The 21,572-nt window shown below is 38.2% G+C and overlaps 1 protein-coding gene across 1 annotated transcript in view; it reads left to right on the plus strand.

The window, feature by feature from the left end:
- Nucleotides 1-21,572, plus strand: part of LOC116478775 (zinc finger protein 708-like) — a 41,841-nt gene that overhangs the window by 13,984 nt on the left and 6,285 nt on the right. Inside the window, 3 exon segments of the mRNA XM_032170279.2 lie at nucleotides 5,809-5,935; nucleotides 7,087-7,182; nucleotides 21,150-21,572. The exon segment at nucleotides 21,150-21,572 is cut by the window's right edge and continues 12 nt beyond it. Coding sequence (XP_032026170.1) covers nucleotides 5,809-5,935; nucleotides 7,087-7,182; nucleotides 21,150-21,572 — 646 coding nt within the window.

Consider the following 21,572-nt stretch of genomic DNA (forward strand, 5'->3'; position numbering starts at 1 on the left):
TTGCATTTCCTATATAAAGTTTTTTTTTTTTTGTGAGACAGAGTTTCGCTCTTGTTGTCCAGGCTGGAGTGCAATGGCGCAAACTCGGCTCACCGCAATCTCTGCCTCCCAGGTTCAGGCAATTCTCCTGCCTCAGCCTCTCGGTAGCTAGGATTACTGGCCTGCACCACCATGCCTGGCTAATAATCCTTTTCTTTATAAGTCTCAGAGAGACATTAAAATGAGACCACAATTATGTCTTTCCTTTTTCTTTGAGCTATGTAGTTACCTCTTGAAACTGCTTTCTATTGCCACAAGTAGCTATAAATTGAACTAATAATGCCACACTGGACATTATAACCCACCCCCTATAGCCTAACAATGTATATCCAATCAATAATCAATTTATTTTTGTAAATAAAAAAAATTTGGCCGGGTGCGGTGGCTCACGCTTGTAATCCCAGCACTTTGGGAGGCCGAGGCGGGCGGATCACGAGGTCAGGAGATCGAGACCACGGTGAAACCCCGTCTCTACTAAAAAATACAAAAAATTAGCCGGGCGTGGTGGCGGGCGCCTGTAGTCCCAGCTACTCGGAGAGGCTGAGGCAGGAGAATGGCGTGAACCCGGGAGGCGGAGCTTGCAGTGAGCCGAGATTGAGCCACTGCACTCCAGCCTGGGTGAAAAAGCGAGACTCCGTCTCAAAAAAAAAATAAAATAAAATAAAAAATAAATAAATAAATAAATAAATAAAATTTTTGACAGACAACTTTGTATCAACCCACTCTATGCGCCTCTCTTTTTGCCTTTACGAATCCAACTGTAACTGCTGCTAATCAAAGTACATATTCCAGGCAACTTGAATATTTGCTCCCAGGTTACAATTCTCAAGTTTGGCCCAAATAAATTGTGTACTTATATTCATGTTTCCTCAGCTATTTCCTTTTAGGTAAACATCATTTGGAACGTGCCAGAGCAGCCTCTGAGGGGATCTCTCCTTTGATTGTACTTTGCTTTCTGTAACACCTAAGGATGCAGAGTCAGGTTGATCCCACTTAGAATCTGCACATAAGATCTGGCTTCTGCCTGGGATTACAAAACAGGGCCAGCCTTTGAATTGGGAATATACTGAAAACCAATAGAAGGCATTTTCTGCACTGTGAGATGTCAACATAGACATCCTACAGCTCGCTTTGAGACTGTGGCTCTTTGAGCTTTTCAGATTTTGTCCAGTAAGATCTTGTAGCAGGTCTGCCACAGTTATGTGAGAGGCTCCAGATGTAAATAGAATCTGATGGCAAATTCTGTAAATATAAATAAACATCTTAGAAGTGAGAGATCAAGACCGCAAAGCATCCGGAGCCATGACCGCAACTATACCTGCCTGTAAAATGTTATGTATAATATTCTTGTCCTTCCTCCTACCCAAAAGCTAGTTAATCAGAACAAGTAATTCTGGAGCTCAACCAGGGCAGTTCCATTTTCTATTTAGAATCAGCATGACTCTCTCTAGCCTGGCTTATTATTGGCCCATCAGCCCAGGGTCACTGGGAACCCTCTCACAATTACGTAGGCATTTTAGAGACATTTGAGGATGTCCAGAGCAGAATTGTATCAGGCTGACAAGAGTGGTTAATTCTGCTTTTGTCTCAGTGTAAGAGAAATGAGTCATCCTGTGTTTGTTTCTTCCCTTATACTAGGGATGTTTTTGGTTGGTACCCAGATGAGAGTTTCTCCAGTTTTCTGGTACTTGGGTAAAAACAAGGAGGAAATCTGGAGACTCAAGCAGATAAACTGATTGCTGTAATTTTATATGGCCATTAGAAAAATAGATGAAGCAGTCATGGTTTCTACAATCCAGGAACTTTTAGTCTAGACTAGCAACTGAATAAATGGTTGAATTAAGTATCATATGGTTGGTACAGCAAATAGATGTGTGAAAAAATTGTGAGCTTTATTTGGGCCACTTTCTTTATATTGTTGTGGCTTCTGGTGTCATCACTTGAAGGGATATTTATGGACAGAAGCATTATTATTTTTTTATTTCTTTTACCTTGCTAAGAGTACATATTTATCTTCTAATAATATTACCCTAGCAAACCTTAAGAGATTTGTTTAAATTGCTTATTAGTATATGTTATAAAATTGACAGGGCAGTGGCTAGAAAAGATTAAAATTACACAAACGCTGGGATTTAAGTTTCTCTTGGGTAAGCTTATGAAAAACAGAACTTGAAATACCCCAGTGGCATAGAGAACAGAATTCTACAGAGGGTCTCCCCTTCCCCAGTTCTGTTCAGATTCACCCTTTTTGAGGGCCTTGTTTAGATCTCACCCAGCCCTGGAGTCTTGCCTCACAGAACTGATCAGAAGAGATCAGAGTTTTGGCTATTGAATTCTGCTGCCTCTCTAGAGCTGGTGCTCCCAATTTCCTGAAACCCAAAAGCAGATAAATGGGAAAAATAAAGTATGTATTTTAGGGTCTTAATTTCTTAATTTTTTTAATTAAAACCAAGGTTACAGAAACATTCCATTTAGGAACTTGTTTTCTGTTCCTGCAGATTCAGTAGTTGCTCCACAAGTTACCAAAAAGTAAACATAAACCCAGTAAAAATTCCTTGAAACTACATTAAACTCTTTCTGTAATCCTCTCATCTGTCTATATTAGGCTTTTATTCTACACATTTTTTTTTTTTTTTTTGAGACATAGTCTCACACTGTTGCCCAGGCTGGAGTGCAATGGCATGATCTTGGCTCACTGCAACCTCCACCTCCCGGGTTCAAACAATTCTCCTGCCTCAGCCTCCTGAGTATCTGGGATTACAGGCACCCACCACCATGACTAGCTAATTTTTGTATTTTTAGTAGAGACAGGGCTTCATCATGTTGGCCAGGCTGGTCTCAAACTCCTGACCTCGTGATCTGCTTGCCTCGGCCTCCCAAAGTGCTGGGATTACAGGCATGAACCACCGCGCCCGGCTTTTCTACACATTTTTTTTAAAAACCAATGACAGAGAAACAGTAGAAGAGATAAAAATGCTGGGCTGTTTATCTAAATCCTGGTAATTATTAAACACTTAGTACCAACTCCCATGATGTTATGAGAATTAAATCATATAATATGTTATTCCCAGCACAGTGCTCTGTAACATACTTTTTTTTTTTTTTTTTTTTTTGAGACAGGATCTTGCTCTGTCACCCAGGCCAGAGTGCAGTGACACAATTTCAGCTCACTACAACTTCCTCTTCCCGGGTTCAAGCGATTCTCCCACTTCAGCCTCCTGTAGCTGGGATTACAGGCACATGCCACCACACCTGGCTAATTTTTTTTTGTATTTTTAGTAGAGATGAGGTTCCACCATGTTGTCCAGGTTGACCTTGAACTCCTGAGCTCAAGTGATCCACCTGCCTCCTAGGATTACAGGCATGAGCCACTGCACCCAACCTGTAACATACCCTTGAGAGCACATAGTACCTGCTTAATACACCTTGCATTAGTACATGTTGTTTTCCAAATTCAGACTTATTCAGACATTGCTGCCTTCTGTTTCCTTTGTAAACTTTAAAGAGCCAGCAAATAATATGAAACTTTAGGATGAAGATGGGTTGTCTTTATTTGTACCAGAAATACTTGTGTTGTGACAAGAGTGCTGAGTGTTAGGGACTCTGTGCTGTGCCTGCTTTCTCTAACTACTGCTAATAATGAGCCCAGGGGGAGCAACATTAGCATTGACAGGGGACTTGTTTAAAACATTTATCCATGGATCCTTTCCAAACCTGCAGAATCCTATCACATAGAGTGGGTCCAAAATTACCAAGTGAATTTTAAGCTCACTAAAGCTTGAGAGGCAATGCTTAGCTAAGTGGTTATCAGCCCAGGCTTCTCATTAGGATTACACAGCCAGTTTGCAAAAATCTCTGTACTTGTCCCCTCCCCACAGGCTCTGTTTATTGTTCCGGGTGGACACATCCATATTGTGTGTGTTTGTTTGGAGATGGAGTCTCACTCTGTCTCCCAGGCTGGAGTGTAGTGGCTTGATCTCGGTTCACTGCAACCTCTGCCTGCCAGGTTCAAGTGATTCTCCTTGAGACAGCCTCCCAAGTAGCTGGGATTACACGTGCACGCCACCGTGCCTGACTAATTTTTGTATTTTTTTTTTTTTGAGATGGAGTGTCGCTCTGTCACCAGGCTGGAGTGCAGTGGCACAGTCTCAGCTCACTGCAACCTCTGCCTCCCACATTCAAGCGATTGTCCTGCCTCACCCTCTCGAGTAGCTGGGACTACAGGCGCGTTCCAGTTCCACCACGCCCAGCTAATTTTTGTGTTTTTAGTGGAGACGGGGTTTCACCATGTTGGCCAGGCTGGTTTCAAATTTTTGACCTCAGGAGATCCACCCGCCTCGGCCCTCAAAGTGCTGGGATTACAGGCTTGAGCCACCGCACCTGACTCCATGTTGTTTTAATTAAGTGCCTCATGTGATTTTAATGTGAGGCTAGAATTGAGTATGAGGGGTTCAGATACATTCATGAGAGTGAAGTTTCCCCTCTGCACTAAAAGGGTGGCCACAGGGCTGTTTCTGTTTGGGTTTGGTAGGGAGAGGATGGTGTGGTCCATATTTTTATTACTGTAGCAGAAATTGTTGGTGTCCATGTAAGGGAAGGGAACCTGAGGACAGGAAAAATGAAACTTATATCTTTATTTCCATGGTGCAGCGTGTTTTTCCTGCTTCTCTTCTGTTACAAAGGACAGAAATGAGTGGACTTTTTCTGCAAGTCTTCATCTTTTTGCTTGTGGGTGTGGTGGCATCAGGTAAACAGGTAGTGCTGACACCTTTAAAGGCGTATTCTCAAGATGTCCACCTAAAATCATTATTAAAAATTAAAACGTGAAAGATATGTTTATCTTGAACTTTGCACAGAACTGATGTTTTCTTTATGGTTAAATTCAGACTATAATTCACTTTGGGGGGGAATATTCCAGCAGTGGTGCTGTGTCCTTCTGTGTTATACATTAGCACATCATAAAAATTTGTCCTAGTGCAGTTGATATTAATAATTCTTTTGGTTAAAAAAAAGACAAAATAATTCTTTTGGTTAAAGAGCTCTCTAAAAGATTTTTTCACTATAGAGTTAATTATTTTTCTGTTCATTATTAAGTATCTTTATGCAGCTAATGTGCATAAATCATCATATTTTATCTGGGAGCTGACTTTTTCTTAGGTTTTCCTTGTATACATATGTCTTTGGAAAATGAAAGCTCTTATCTTTGTTTACAGGTAAGTAAAATGGAAAAAAACACAGGCCCTTCTACTTACTGGATGTTTGACAAAATATTCTTTTTCCGCCAAAAACACTGGCATTATTGGTGAGCTTGTTAGAAATTCAAAAACCGAGACTTTATTCCAGATCTTCTGAAAAAAATAATCTCCACTAACAAGATTTCCAGTTTATTTTACAGACTAAACTTTGAGAAGCACTTTCTAACTCAACATGTCTTTTCCATCTGAAAAATATACACAAGTCATTCTGTATGACGTATATATAGCAATAAAAAATGTACATGTTTGTGTTCATGCCCTTAAGTTTATACTTTATCATTCAGAAAAGTAACATGTATATGCTGATTTCGTGGATCTTATACTACTCTCTTTTTTCAGAGTTAGAGAATACATTAGAGAATATTTCTGTGTTGAAAATTATTTTATTGGATAATTTCAGTCACTCCTATAAGTCAGAACCAGTTCTCTTTACTCTCTCATTTCACCTTGAGTCAAATTAAAAATTCTGTCCATACCCACTTGGTAAATATGTGTGTGTGTATGTGTTTTTCAGGGACCATTGACATTTATGGATGTGGCCATAGAATTCTCTCTGGAGGAGTGGCAGTGCCTGGACACAGCACAGCAGAATTTATATAGGACTGTCATGTTAGAGAACTACAGAAACCTGGTATTCCTGGGTGAGGATAAGGTTTTTTTTTTTTAATTTTTATTATTTATTATTATTATTTTTTTGAGACAGAGTTTCACTCTGTCGCCCAGGCTGGAGTGCAGTGGCGCGATCTCGGCTCATTGCAACCTTTGCCTCCAGGGTTCAAGTGATTCTCCTGCCTCAGCCTCCTGAGTAGCTGGGATTACAGGTGTGTGCCACCATGCCCGGCTAATTTTTGTATTTTTAGTAGAGACGGGGTTTTACCATGTTGGTCAGGCTGATCTAGAACTCCTGACCTCAGGATCTGCCCACCTCAGCCTCCCAAAGTGCTAGGATTACAGGCATGAGCCACCTTGCCCAGCGGGTGAGGATAACTTTAATACACAATTCCTAATATACTCTAAAGGTTTCATTTCTCTTTTTTGTTGCATGTTTTTTGGCAATGTATGCTTTGCATAAATGAGTTTCAGCTACCTGTTTTTAAGAAAATGTAGGATTTATCTGTGTAGATGTTTCATTCTGACCTGAACTTTCCACCTTTCTGAGCTGATCTGTATCCTTTACTCTAGATTAGTGGTAATTCCAGAAATCTAGTGTCATAAAATACTGTTGCCCACACCTTAAAATCTAATTGCCACCACCAATTTTTGATTCAGTAGCACTGAGTAGTAAAATTAAGAACATACAAATTGAAAATATTTTCTTAATATTTAGAAATTTTGTTATAAGTTAGTATTTTGTGATTAATTTACTGGAATATATTTTGTGATTACTAGAATATTCTATTACATTCTCTTCTTAAAATATTTTCTTCTGAGATGGAGTCTTGCTCTGTCACTCAGGCTGGATGCAGTGGTGCAATCTTAGCTCACTGCAACCTTTGCCTCCTGGGTTCTAGCGATTCTCCTGCCTCAGCCTCCTGAGCAGCTAGGACTACAGGTGTGCACCACCACATCCAGCTAATTTCTGTATTTTCAGTAGAGACAGGGTTTTGCCATGTTGACCAGTCTGGTCTCGAACTCCTGACCTCAGGTGATCTACCCACCTTCGCCTCTCAGAGTGCTGGGATTACAGCATGAGCCACTGTGCCTGGCCTACATTCTCTTTACTGAGAAAATTACTAGGTTGGTAATTCGAGAATATGAGCAAGATTCATGTTATTTATTTTTAATAAAACAGGTATTGCTGTGTCTAATTTAGACCTGATCACCTGTCTGGAGCAAGGAAAAGAGCCCTGGAATATGAAGAGACATGAGATGGTAGCCAAACCCCCAGGTAGGTGAGAGTGAACACAACAGATGACACAGATGAGAGGTCCAAATGTGAAAGAGAAAGCCAGTCCTTAAAATTTGACTTGGAAATCTGTGTTCCAAAGGAAATAGTTTCTAGGCAGCTGTTTTTTTTTGTTTTGTTTTTTTAACTTCAACATAGGGGCATCTTCTGTCTTATGGTTTTAAATTCTTTAAAAATTCTACTTCCCCTTCAGTGATCTTCCTTCAAGTTTACAGTGAGCTAAAGTCCTCTTCATGGCATATAAGAGATTGCAAAATCTTGACTTTTTTTTTCCATTGTTTTTGGAGACTCAGAAATATCTGCATAATTTTGAGAAACTGTGTGTTAAACCATTTTGTAAGTTCTCTTTTTGCATCATGTCTGAAATGTGTAAGAGTTGTGGTTTCTGTTCCATTGGTTTTTTTGTTTATTTTTCTGCACATTTCATCCTATTTGTATTACTACAGGCTTGAAATATAGTTTGAAATTAAAAAGTATGATGTTCTGCTTTGTTCTTATTCCTTATGATTGCTTTGACTATTCAAAGGTTCTTGTAGTTTTGGCTGGGGGCAGTGGCTCACAGCTGTAATCCTATCACTTTGGGAGGCCGAGGCAGAAGGATCCCTTAAGCCTAGGAGTTGGATACCAACCTGGGCAACATAAGGAGACCCTGTCTCTTAAAAAGATTTATTGGGCTGGGCACGGTGGCTCACGCCTGTAACCCAGTACTTTGGGAGGCCGAGGTGGGAGGATCACCTGAGGTCGGGAGTTCAAGACCAGCCTGACCAACATGGTGAAACCCCGTCTCTACTAAAAATACAAAATTAGCCGGGCGTGGTGGCGCATGCCTGTAATCCCCGCTACTCTGGAGGCTGAGGCAGGAGAATTGCTTGAACCCGGGAGGCAGAGGTTGCTGTGAGCTGAGATTGTGCCACTGCACTCCAGCCTTGACAATAAGAGTGAAACTCCATCTCAAAAAAAGATTTATTGTAGTTTAGTGTAAATTTAGGGATTGTATTTTCTATTACTATGAAAAAATGCCACTAGAATTTTGGTAGGGAGTTTCTTGAATCTGTAGATCACTTTGGATAATATGGTACTTTAACAATATTTATTCTTTAAATCCATAGATATTAAATATTTTAAAACTTGTGTCTTCTCTAATTTCATCATTGAAATCTTATATCTTTTACTGTAAAGATTTTTTTCATTTTCTTGGGTGAATTTGTTCTCAGTAGTATATTATTTTAATGCTATTGTAAATAATATTGTTTTCTTCCTTTATTTTATTAGACAATTTAGGTTTATGGAACCATAACTTGTATGTTGATTTTATATTTGGTAATTTACTGAGTGTATTTATTAATTTAGATAGGTTTTAATGTACTGTTTATGTATTTTTATATGTAAGATTTTATGATCTACATACAGAAACATTTTACTTGTCTTCAATTTCAATGGGTTTTTTATTTTTTGACTAATTCTTCTGCCACGTATTTTCAGTGTTATGTTAAAAGAGAAGCATTGACAAGTGGGCACAATATAGTTTGGCATTGGTGTCTGTAAATTTGAAAATGCAAATGCCTCTTCAAGTTTTTATAAACTGATAAACTGATTTCAGAAGGTAAAGATTTTTTTTTTTTTTCCCAGAAACTGAGTCTCGCTCTGTCACCCAGGCTGTAGTGCAGTCGTGTGATCTCGGCTCACTGCAACCTCCGCCTCCCAGGTTCAAGTGATTCTGGTGCTTCAGCCTCCCGAGTAGCTGGGATTACAGGCGTGTGCCACCATGCCCAGCTAATTTTTGTATTTTTAGTAGACGGGGTTTCACCATGTTGGTAAGGCTGATCTTGAACTCCTGACCTTGTGATCCACCCGCCTCAGCTTCCCAAAGTGCTGGGATTACAGGCATGAGCCACTTCACCCAGCCAAGATCTTCTTTTTTGGGCTGCCAGGGTTTTGGGATGCCCTCTGGGTTTGTGGAGAGGGGTAGTAGCTTGGTCTCAAGCCAGCAGTTTCTGTACTAGGGTCCACCTTTAGTTGGCTGGTTACAAGGGGCTTGGATAGTTGTAATTCCTATTTTATTTTATTCTATTTTATTTTATTTTTCTTTTGAGGTGGAGTTTTGCTCTTATTGCCCAGGCTGGAGTGCAGTGACCTGATCTCGGCTAACTGAAACCTCTGCCTCCCGGGTTCAAGCGATTTCTCCTGCCCCAGCCTTCCGAGTAGCTGGGATTACAGGTGTCCACCACCACGCCCGGCTAATTTTTGTATTTTTAGTAGAGATGGGGTTTCACCATGTTGGTCAAGCTGGTCTCGAATTCCCAACCTTGTGATCTGCCTGCCTTGGCCTCGCAAAGTGCTGGGATTACAGGCCTGAGCCTCCATGCCCGGCCAATATTTATAACATTTTAAAACAATGGCTGCTGTTTGTTTTCTACCAACAATCAACAGGGGTTTTATTTTCATTGCATTATCAACAGATTTGGTGTTTTTCATAAATTTATAGTGGCCATTGTAATGGGTGTGAGGTGATTTCATTTTTATGTGTTTCTCTACAAATTATTAATTTTGCTTTTCAAGTACTTTTTCCCTTTAAGTATCTTTTTTAATGAAAATTCAGTTCAATTATTTTTTCATTAATAAATCAAGTTATTCAGCTTTATTGTTCAGTTTAAAGAGTTGTTAATATATTCTGAATATTAACTCATCACTCATCTCTTGTGATTTGCAAATATTTTCACCCAGTTCTAGGAGGCATTGTCTATTGAATTTTTGTTTTGATGTGCAGAAATTTTGAAATAAAATGCAGTTAAATCTTAATGGTTATTGTTGTTGTAGTTGCTCATGCATTTAGTGTCGTATCTAAAAAAATAGTGCCAAGACCAATGACATGACTTTTTCCTATATTTTTTCTAAGAGATGTTATTTATCTTTTCACGTTTAAGTATTTAAACCATTTTTTTTTGTATTTTGTTCAAGGAAATGATCCAACTTTATTTCATCAGTGTCGATATCCAGTTTTCAACAACATTTTTTGAAGAGAATATCTTTTCTCTATTGTATGCTCATGGCAACTTTGTGGAAGATTATTTTATCTTATACAGAAGAGTTCATTTCTGGGCTCTCTATTCTGTTCTTTCATCTGTTTATCTTTGTGTCAGTACCACATTGTTTTGTTTTTGTAGCTTTTAATATGTTTTGAAATCAGAAAGTATAATGCCTCTTTGTTCTTTTTCAAGGGTGTTTATATATAGTTTATAATCAAATTTAAAAATTTTAGGCCAGGCCCAGTGGCTCACGCTTGTAATCCCAGCAGTTTGGGAGGCCAAGGCAGGCAGATCATGAGGTCAGGAGTTCGAGACCATCCTGGTGAACATGGTGAAACCCCGTCTCTACTAAAAAAAATACGAAAATTAGCTGGGCGTGGTGGTGGGTGCCTGTATTCCCAGCTACTCAGGAGGCTGAGGCAAGAGAATCGCTTGAATCCGGGAAGCAGAGGTTGCAGTGAGCCGAGATCATGCCACTGCAGCTACTGCACTCCAGCCTGGCAACAAAGTGAGACTCCAACAAAAAAAAAAAAAAAAAAAAAAAAAAAAGAATCTGTTGAAGAGTGTGTTTTAATTTCATATATTTTTGGATTTCCCAGTTTTACTTTGGCTTTTAATTCCTGGTTTCTTTCAGTTTTGGTCAGAAAACATAGTGTATACTTTTGGTCTTCTTAAATGTATTTGTTGTTATTTTGAGACAGGATCTTACTCTGTTGCCCAGGTTGTAGTGCAGTGACATGATTTTGGCTCACTACAACCTCAGCCTGCTGGGCTCAAGTGATCCTTTTACCTCAAATTTTTGAGCTGGGACTACAGAAATGCACTACTACCCCTGGTTAATTTTTTTATTTATTAGTAGCGACAGGGTCTCACTATGTTGTGTAAGCTGGTCCCAAACTTTTTGCCCCATGTGATTCTCCCAAAGTGTTGAGATTATAGATATGAGCCTCTGCACTCAGCCGGTATTCATAAATTTAATAAGACTTGGTATGTGTCGTAGCAGAACACACCAGGAGCAAGTAAGAATATTGTGTGTATTCTCTTGCTTTTGCCTGGAAAGTTTTGTACCTGTCTGTTAAGCCTAGTTGGTGATATGATATGGTTGGCCTAAGGTTAGAAGATGTCCGTTTTCTCTAAACCTCATGCTGCAATATAATCCTCTTATTTGATGTGGGACCTGGTGGGACGTGTTTGGGTCATGGGGGAGCAAATTCCTCATAAATGGCTTGGCACCATCCTTTTGATAATCAAAAAGGTTACACTCTATTAATTCAAATGAGAGCTGGTTGGTTAAAAAAAAAAAAACAAACCTGGCTTCTTCACCTCACACTTACTCTGTCTCTTACTGTGTGATGTGTCCAGTTATACTTTGCCTTCCACAATGATTATAAGCTTACTAGGACCCCTACTCACCAGAAACAGATGCTGACACACACTTCCTGTACAGTCTGCTGAACTGTGAGCCAAATAAACCTTTTTTCTTTGTAAATTATCTACTCTCAGGTATTCCTCTGTATGTAAAATAATTAATACAGTCTATAATGTCTGAGTTTTTTATTTTCATATTTATTATTGCAAATCGGGTGTTGATGTTTACAGTTATTATGTTGCTAAGTATTTCTTCACTTTTGTCAGTATTTGCTTTATATATTTTGCAGCTCTGATGTTTTATACATACATATATAGAGAGAGATATAATAGTTATAGATTCCTGGTAAATTGACCTATTTTATCATTATATAATATCAATTTCGTTCTCATGCTAGTACTTGACTAAAAGCATATTATGTCTAATATAATTATAACTACCTCACCCAATTGTGGTTACTATATGCATGAAAAATAAGTTTTTTCTATTATGTTACTTTCAGTCTATTCAATGCAATGCTAAAACCAGTCTCTTGTAGGCAGCATATTGTATGCTTTTTTCTAAAGTTACTCAGATATTTTATTTCTTTTTGTTTTTTATAATTTTATTTATTCATTCATTTATTTTAATTTTTTTTCTTTTTGAGAAAGGATCTCACTCCATTGCCCAGGCTGGAGTGCTGTAGTGTGATCTTGGCTCACTGCAACCTCCACCTCCTGGATTCAAGTGATTCTCATGCCTCAGCCTCCCAAGTAGCTGGGATTACAGTCATGTGCCACCACACCCTTCTAATTTTTTCTATTTTCAGTAGAGATGGGGTTTCACTGTGTTGACCAGGGTAGTGTCAAACTCCTGGCCTCAAGTGATCCACCCACCTTGGCCTCCCAAAATGCTGGGATTACAGGCATGAGTTACCATGCCTGGCCTATTTATTCATTCAATTTTGAAATAGGGTTTCACTCTGTCAAGCAGGCTGGTTTTCAGTGGCATGATCATGGCTCACTGCAGCCTCAACTTTCCAAACTCTGATGATCCTCTCATTTCAGCCTCTCAAATAGCTGCATTACAAATATTTGCCGTCACACCCAGCAAGTTTTATTGTATTTTATTTTGTAGAGACAGGTTTTTGAGATGTTGCTCAGGCTGATCTCAAATGCCTGGGATCAAGTGATCAGCCCTCTTTGACCTCACAACATCTTGGGATTATGTTTCTTTCTATTAAGTAGTTTAATTAATTTGTATTTAAAATGATTGCTTTAAAATAGAGTTACTATTACCAGTTTTACTGTTACTGTTTTGTTTCTTGTAGATTTTTTTTCTCATTTCTTGCTTTACTGCCTTTATTTTTTTTTATTCTGTGTAGTGACATGCTTTGGTTATTTTTCCATTTCCTTATTTATACTTTCCATAAATATTATCTTTGTAATTGTCTTGAGAAATGGAGATTACATAAAACATTTTATTTATTTATTTATTTATTTTTTTTGAGACGGAGTTTTACTCTTGTTGCTGGAGTGCAATGGCACGATCTTGGCTCACTGCAACCTCCGCCTCCCGGGTTCAAGCGATTCTCCTGCCTCAGCTCCCCGAGAAGCTGAGATTACAGGCATGCACCACCAGGCCCGGCTAATTTTGTATTTTTAGTAGAGATGAGGTTTCTCCATGTTAGTCAGGCTGGTCTCGAACTCCCAACCTCAGGTGATCTGCCCACCTCGGCCTCCCAAAGTGCTGGGATTACAGGCGTGAGCCACTGCGCCCGGCCTACGTAAAACATTTTAATATGAAAATAATATATTTTATTTTATTTTATTTTATTTTTTTGAGACAGAGTGTTGCTCTGTCACCCAGGCTGGAGTGCAATGGCATGATCTTGGCTCACTGCAACCTCCACCTCCCAGGTTCAAGCAATTCTCCTGCTTCAGCCTCCCAAGTACCTGGGCTTACAGGTACTTGCCACTGCACCCAGCTAATTTTTTGTATTTTTAGTAGAGATGGGTTTTTGCCATGTTGGGCAGGCTAGTCTCAAACTCCTGACCTCAGGTGATACACCTGCCTCAGCCTCTCAAAGTACTGGAATTACAGATGTGAGCCACAGCACCCAGCCAAAACTAAAATGATATATTTTAATCTCATAACAACTTCAATTTAATACAAAAGCTATACCTTTATATTTTTCAGTAGTTATTGATATTAAAGATTATTTTATACTATGCATCTACTAACAGGTTTATATTTTATATTTCATATTCTATAGAAGTAGTTTAAGGATTTTGTGTACCATCATTATGATAGTAAATAATTCTATATGTGTCTGTATATTTACATTTAAAAGAGAGCTTTATTTTATATATGGTTTTATGATGCTGGCCAGCATCATTTTAATTTTCAAAATAATGGACTCATTTTAGTATTTCTCTTTGTTTATATGCAGAGTCTCACTATGTTGCTCAGGCTGATCTTGAACTCCTATTCTCAAGTGATCTGGCTGCCTTGGCCTGCTAAAACTGTAGGATTCATAGGCCCAAACCACTGTGCCTGGACACCATGTAGTACTTATCATAGGACTGTGCTAGTAGTGATGAACACCCACAGCTTTTATTTTGGAGTCTTTATTTTTATCTTGTTTTTAAAGTAAAATAATTTTGGATCAAGTATTATTGGTTAGAAACATTTTTTATTACATCAAAATTTGGAAAGTTCTTAGGTTTTTCTTTTCTTTTTTGAGACAAAGTCTCACTCTGTTGCCCAGGTTGGAGTGCAGTGAGGTGATCTCGGCTAACTGCAATCTCCGCCTCCCGAGTTCAAGTGATTCTCCTGCCTCAGCTTCCTGAGTAGCTGGGATTACAGGCACATGCCACCATGCCCAGCCAATTTTTGTTTGTTTGTTTGTTTGTTTTATTTTTGAGATGGAGTCTAGCTGTGTCGCCCAGGCTAGAATGTAGTGGCTTGATCTTGGCTCACTGCAACCTCCACCTCCCGGGTTCAAGCAATTCTCCTGTCTCAGCCTCCGGAGTAGCTGGGATTACAGGGGACTGCCACCGCGCCCGGCTAATTTTTTTTGTATTTTTAGTTGAGATGGGGTTTTACCATCTTGGCCAGGCTGGTCTCGAACTCCTGACCTCGTGAAACACCTGCCTCAGTCTCCCTAAGTGCTGGGATTACAGACATGAGCTACCGCTCCCTGTCTAATTTTTGTATTTTTTTAGTAGAGATCGGGCTTCACTATGTTGGCCAGGCTGGTCTTGAATTCCTGACTTCAAGTGATATGCCCACCTTGGCCTCCCAAAGTGCTGGCATTACAGGTGTGAGCCACCGTGCCTGGCTCTCAGGTTGTTTTTATCTTGAAATGTCCTCATATTGCTTTTTCTCTGTATTCTTTTTCTAGGATTTCTTTCATGAATATATTAATCTGCTTGATGGTGTCCAATAAGTTTTACATTTCATATTTTAATTTTGTTTTGCAATTTTATATTTTTGAGTTATATTTTTTAGGTTATGCCACCTCACACCAATTAATTGTGTTTTGATATTTTAGTTTGTATTATAATTGTGTATGACAGGCCGGACGTGGTGGCTCATGCCTGTAATCCCAGCACTTTGGGAGGCCGAGGCGGGTGGATCATGAAGTCAGGAGTTCGAGACCATCCTGGCTAACACAGTGAAACCTTGTTTCTGCTAAAAATACAAAAAATTACCTGGGCCTGATGGTGGGCGCCTGTAGTCCCAGCTATTTGGGAGGCTGCGGCAGGAGAATAGCGTGAACCTGGGAGATGGAGCATGCAGTGAGCCGAGATGGTGCCACTGCACTCCAGCCTGGGAGACAAAGCGAGACTCTGTCTCAAAAAATAATAATAAATAGTAATAATAAATTGTATATGACAATGATTAACTCAATGCAATTTAAGCCAATGTCAAGCAAAATTAAATATGAATCAGCCATATGTCTACTGCCAATATAATTATCTCTGTTCGTTTGCTTGTGTAAATATTATCCCTGTATTTTTTTTTTTTTTAGACAGAGTTTCGCTCTTGTTGTCCAGGCTGCTCACCGCAACCTCCGCCTCCCAGGTTCAAGCAGTTCTCTTGCCTCAGCCTCCCGAGTAGCTGGGATTACAGGCATGCACCACCACGCCTGGCTAATTTTGTATTTTTAGTAGAGATGGGGTTTCTCCATGTTGGTCAGGCTGGTCTCGAACTCCTGACTTCGTCATCCGCCTTCCTCCCAAAGTGCTTGGATTACAGACATGAGCCACTGCACCCAGCCTATCCATGTATTTTTTTTATAACTTGTGTATTTGTTGTGTAGGTGTGTTATGAATGGTTGTTTAGTCCTGTCTAAGTGAATAGTGATAGAAATTCTTCTAATATTAACATTCAATTTATTTGTGAATCTCTATTATTTTTGGATTTAAAGATATTTTTAAAACTGTGATAACTCTTTATCTCTTTCAAGTATTATTGTTTACTTTTATTTGTCAAAAACACACAACAAAATTTAGAATTAAAAAAAAATTTTTTTTTTTTTTTTTTTGAGATGGAGTCTCACTCTGTCTCCCGTGCTGGAGTGCAGTGGTGCGATCTTGGCTCACTGCAACCTCCGCCTCCTGGGTTCAAGGAATTATTTTGACTCAGCCTTCTGAGTAGCTGGGATTACAGGTGTGCATCACCACGCCTAGCTAATTTTTTGTTGTTGTTGTTGTTGTTGTTGTTGTTTTAGTAGAGATGGGGTTTCACCATGTTGGCCAGGCTGGTCTTGAACTCCTGATTTCAAGTGACCCATCCATCTCAGCCTCTCCAAGTGCTGTGATTACAGTCATGAGCCACTGCGCCTCACCTAAAATATTTTTAAATATTTAGTTTATTCATATTAATTATACTTATATTGGTATGCAACATACGCTAAAATGGTTTTATCTTGCAAAGCTAAATATGTTTTTTTGTGTGTGTGTATGAGACAGAGTCTCACTCTGTCGCCCAGGCTGGAGTGCAGTGGTGCAATCTTGCCTCACTGCAACCTGTGCCTCCCAGGTTCAAGCAATTCTCTGCCTTAGCCTCCCAAGTAGCTGGGATTACAGGCACCCGCCACCATGCCTGGCTAATTTTTGTATTTTTAGTAGAGACGGGGTTTCACCATCTTGGCCAGGCTGGCCTTGAACTCCTGACCTCGTGATCCACCCACCTCAGCCCCTAAAGTGCTGGGAGTACAGCGCTGCCTGGCCGTAAAGCTAAATCTTAATATACATTAAACAACTATCAATTATTCCCATTTCATCTCACTTTTCAAACACCATTCTTGTTCTGTTTCAGAGTGTAACTGTTAGACATATCATACAATCTCTGTCTTTTTGTGACTGGCTCGTTTCATTTTGCATAATGTTAAGATTTATCTTTATAGTTGTTATAATATTTTCTGCTTTTTGCAAACTGATTGATATTCCAGTGTTTTTATATTTCAAATTATATTTACTAAATGATTTTGTAACAGAAATTTGCATTGCTTTTACCTATTTGCTTTCAGTAACAGTGCTGCAATAATTATGGGTATGCAAATAACTCTTTATATGACCATATATGTGAAAGTTCATGTGCTGGATTCTTTTTTATTAGTCTACTTTCTTATCTTTATATTCATACAAAGTTGTTTTTATTATGTAGCTTTGTCATGTATTTTGAAGTAAAGAACTGTGATACCTCTAACATTGTTCCTTTTTTTGAAGATTATTGAGTATAGTCTCTTGAGATTCCATATACTTTTGGGGTTGCTGTTTCTGTTTCTTCAGAAGTGCAATAAGAAATTTGAAAGACATTACATTAAATCTCTAGATTATATTGAGCAGCATGGACATATACACAATATTAATTATTTCAACCTTTGAACAACAGCACACTCAAAAGTGTGTTGTTGAATTTCTATATATTTGTGAATTTTTCCGTTTTTTAAATTATTGTTTTATAATCTCATTCCATTTTGGTCACAGAAAGTAATTCATAAAATTTCAGTTTTAAAAAATTTGTTAAGAATTTTTTATGGCCTAATAGATGGTCCTTTCAAGGAGAGTGTTGTGTGAGCTATTGAGAAGGGTGTGTATCCTGATGTTCAGCTCTCTATACCTCTATTAGAAATAATTGTTCCATACTAATTTCAAGTTTTCCATTCCCTTACTAATATTCCATCTTGTTTTATTTTTATTAAGAATATGGGGTCTTGATATATTCTACTATAATTATATTGCTCTTTGTTTCTTCAATTCTGTCAATATTTGTTTTATATATTTGAAACCCTAGTGTGAGATGTGCGTGCGTACACACACACACACACACACACACACACGTCATTGGTTCCCAGTAAATGAATCTACTATTGTTCAGTGTCCTTTTTTCTCTTTTCAGAGTTTTGACTTAAAGTACACGTTGTTAAATATGACACTCTTTGACTTAAGATGTAGCTTGTGTAATATTATTTTGACCTCTTCTTCTCTCATTTGGTTAATATCTACATAAAATTTCTACTTTCATCTTGCTACTTTCAGTCTTTTTTTATCATTAGATTTCAACTGACTCTTGTAAGAAGGCAAATGAATCTTGGTATTTGAAAGATTTTAATAAATCATTTTGTTGAAAATTATGTCTCTAGATTGAAAAGTTAATTTTATATATATTTAAATAATTTTCTGAAAGAGTAACTAATTTTATTAATTCTATTGTTTAATTCTTGTATCTTTGTCCCTCATTTTCCCTCTTTCTGTCTTCTTTTGTGTCCTTTGGTTTTTGTATTAATATGCTTTCACTTCTTTCTTATTTTCTTTTGTGTATCTATACAGATACTTTCTTTGTGGTACCTTGGGAATTACATAAAAACTTTAAAACAATAAAACAATTTTAATGCAGTAAAAATTAACCTTATTTGCACCACAGTTGCTTGAATCCGGGAAACATAGGTTGCAGTGAGCCGAGATCATGCCAGCCTGGGCGACACAGTGAGACTCCATCTGAAAAAAATATATATGTATATATATTAACCTTATTTGCATACAAAAAATTCTTTCTCATTACATCTGCTCTCTACTTTGTTATTGATGTTGCTAATTATGTACATATATATTTTGTAAATTTTTATTTATTCATTGTTTTGGAGAGACAGTCTTGCTCTGTCACCCAGGCTGGATTGCAATGGTGCAATTTTCGCTCACCGCAACCTCCACTTTTCAGGTGAAAGCGATTCTCCTGTCTCAGCCTCCCAAGTAGCTGGGATTACAGTAGCCCACCACCACGCCCAGCTAATTTTTATATATTTAGTTGAGATGGGGTTTCACCATGTTGGCCAGGCTGGTCCTGAACTCCTGACCTCAGGTGATCTGCCCTCCTCAGCCTCCCAAAGTGCTGGGATTACAGGCATGAGCCACCATGCCTGGCCACTAATTATTTATTTTTATGTTACATTAACAGATGTTTATAACATTTCTATGCTTTTATCTTTTAAATTTTAGAATAATGTTTTCTGCATGATTATTAAAATGCTAAGGAATTCTGTTTTTGTGTGATTAAATATCTTTCCCAGAAAGTTATGTATTTTTGTATGATTATGTGTTTTCCTGCATCATGTTATTTTCAGTGGGATGAACTCCTTTCAGCATCTTTGGTATGTAGGGCATATGCAGTGCCAATATACTTTTTCAGGATTAGGTTATTTTGGAAGGTCTTTCTTTTTATTCAGTTGGACAGGTCTTATTTATTTATTTATTTATTTATTTATTTATTTATTTATTTATTTATTTTGAGAAGGAGTTTCGCTCTTGTTGCCCAAGCTTGAGTGCAATGGCATGATCTTGGCTCACTGCAATCTCTGCCTCCCAGGTCCAACCAATTTTCCTGCCTCAGCCTCTTGAGTAGCTGAGATTACAGGGGCATGTGACCACACCCGGCTAATTTTTTGTATTTTTAGTAGAAACGGGGTTTCACCATGTTAGCTAGACTGGTCTCAAACTTCTGACCTCAGGTGATCCGCCTGCCTCGGCCTTCCAAAGTGCTGGGATTACAGGCGTGAGCCACTGTGCCTGGCCAGTTCTTTTTAGTTGTATTATTTTCACTTGACAGCTGTTTTTTTTTTTTTTTTCCAGGACTTTGACTATATCACCCAGTTCTCTTCAGGCCTTCCAGTTTTTTTTGAAAATTTACTGGTTATCTCATAAGACATTTTTATAAATGATACATTACTTTATCTTGTAGCTCCCAAGATTCTCTTCTTGTCTGTGACATTTTTATCTTCCTGATGTATGTTTTTTGATATTTTTAATATTTTCATTGTTATCCTCATTTTTCTGAACTTCAGTAGTTGTCTGTGTTCCTGTTTCATTCACTGTGTACTATTTAATTTATTATAAATTTAAAAAATTTATAGATCTTTATATTCCTATGGTTGCTTCTGAAAGTTTAGTAATGTTTTTGATGGGGTCATCCTGCCCTAATATTTTGTGTACATTAATCTTTGATTGAGATTTAGACATTAAAAACAAGCTACCTGTCACAATCTTTTTTTTTTTTTTTTGAGATGGAGTTTTGATCTTGTTGCCCAGGCTGGAGTGCAATGGCATGATATCAGCTCACCACAACCTCTGCCTCCCGAGTTCAAGTGATTCTCCTGCCTCAGCCTCCTGAGTAGCTGGGATTACAGGCATGTGCCACCATGCCCAGCTAATTTTGTATTTTTAGTAGAGACGGGGTTTCTCCATGTTGGTCAGGCTGATCTTGAACTCCCAACCTCAGGTGATTCACCTGCCTTGACCTCCCAAAGTGCTGAGATTACAGCTGTGAGCTACTGTGCCCAGCCCTGTCACAATCTTTATAATGCAGCTTAGGCCTGGGATAGTCTGAAACCAGTTGTCTTGGCTAGAGATTTTGGGAGTCTCTCAAACATTTTCTTAGACTGTGTCTTGCCTGAAATTTTGTGGGCTTTTTAAGTTAAAGAAGTATGATAGCGTTTTTTCTAAATAGTTAGTAATCACTTGCTAAACCTGTTTGCTGTATGTGGTACTGCAGTCTCTGCTGCTGTGACACTTAACTTTGGTCTCAGCAGACTCAAACTGTCATTCCAAAGTATACCACCATTTCTTTTAGCACTTTATGTCATGGGAGATAGAAACCAGTGTCTGAAAAGGCCCCTAAGAGCCAGAAATAAAAATGTATGTGACACTATTTTTTTTAGTCTTTTAAAAAAGAAACCAGGAGTTGGCAATTTACTTCTGAAGGCACTATGTTATATTGGGCAGCAGAAAGACGTGTGTTGGGTAAATGTAACAGACTTTTCTTTTTTTTCCTATGTGGCTCTTTGCATTGTCATCACCTGGGGCACTGCACACACTTCACTTATTTATAAATTTTTTACAAACGTATTTTGGTCAGAATGTTTTTGTTACATTTATATGTCTATAAAGGATTTAGGATCTGTGGTAGTTTGCTATGCCATCTTGCTTATATAGTTGGTATCAGTTAGATTTGTAAGTGATATTAATCTGAGTTGAGTAAATGGAATAATTTTTTATTTTTATTTCTTTCAGCTATGTGTTCTCATTTTGCCAAAGACCTTAGGCCAGAGCAATATATAAAAAATTCTTTCCAACAAGTGATACTGAGAAGATATGGAAAATGTGGATATCAGAAAGGCTGTAAAAGTGTGGATGAGCATAAGTTGCACAAAGGAGGTCATAAGGGACTTAACCAGTGTGTGACAACTACCCAGAGCAAAATAGTTCAGTATGATAAATATGTGAAAGTCTTTCATAAATATTCAAATTCAAAGAGACATAAGATAAGACATACTGGAAAAAATCCTTTCAAATGTAAAGAATGTGGCAAATCATTTTGCATGCTTTCACAACTAACTCAACATGAGATAATTCATACTGGAGAAAAACCCTACAAATGTGAAGAATGTGGAAAAGCTTTTAGCCAGTCCTCAACTCTTACTAGACATAAGATAA

This window comes from Hylobates moloch, unplaced genomic scaffold, assembly GCF_009828535.3.
Source record: "Hylobates moloch isolate HMO894 unplaced genomic scaffold, HMol_V3 SCAFFOLD_12, whole genome shotgun sequence".
NCBI lineage: Eukaryota > Metazoa > Chordata > Mammalia > Primates > Hylobatidae > Hylobates > Hylobates moloch.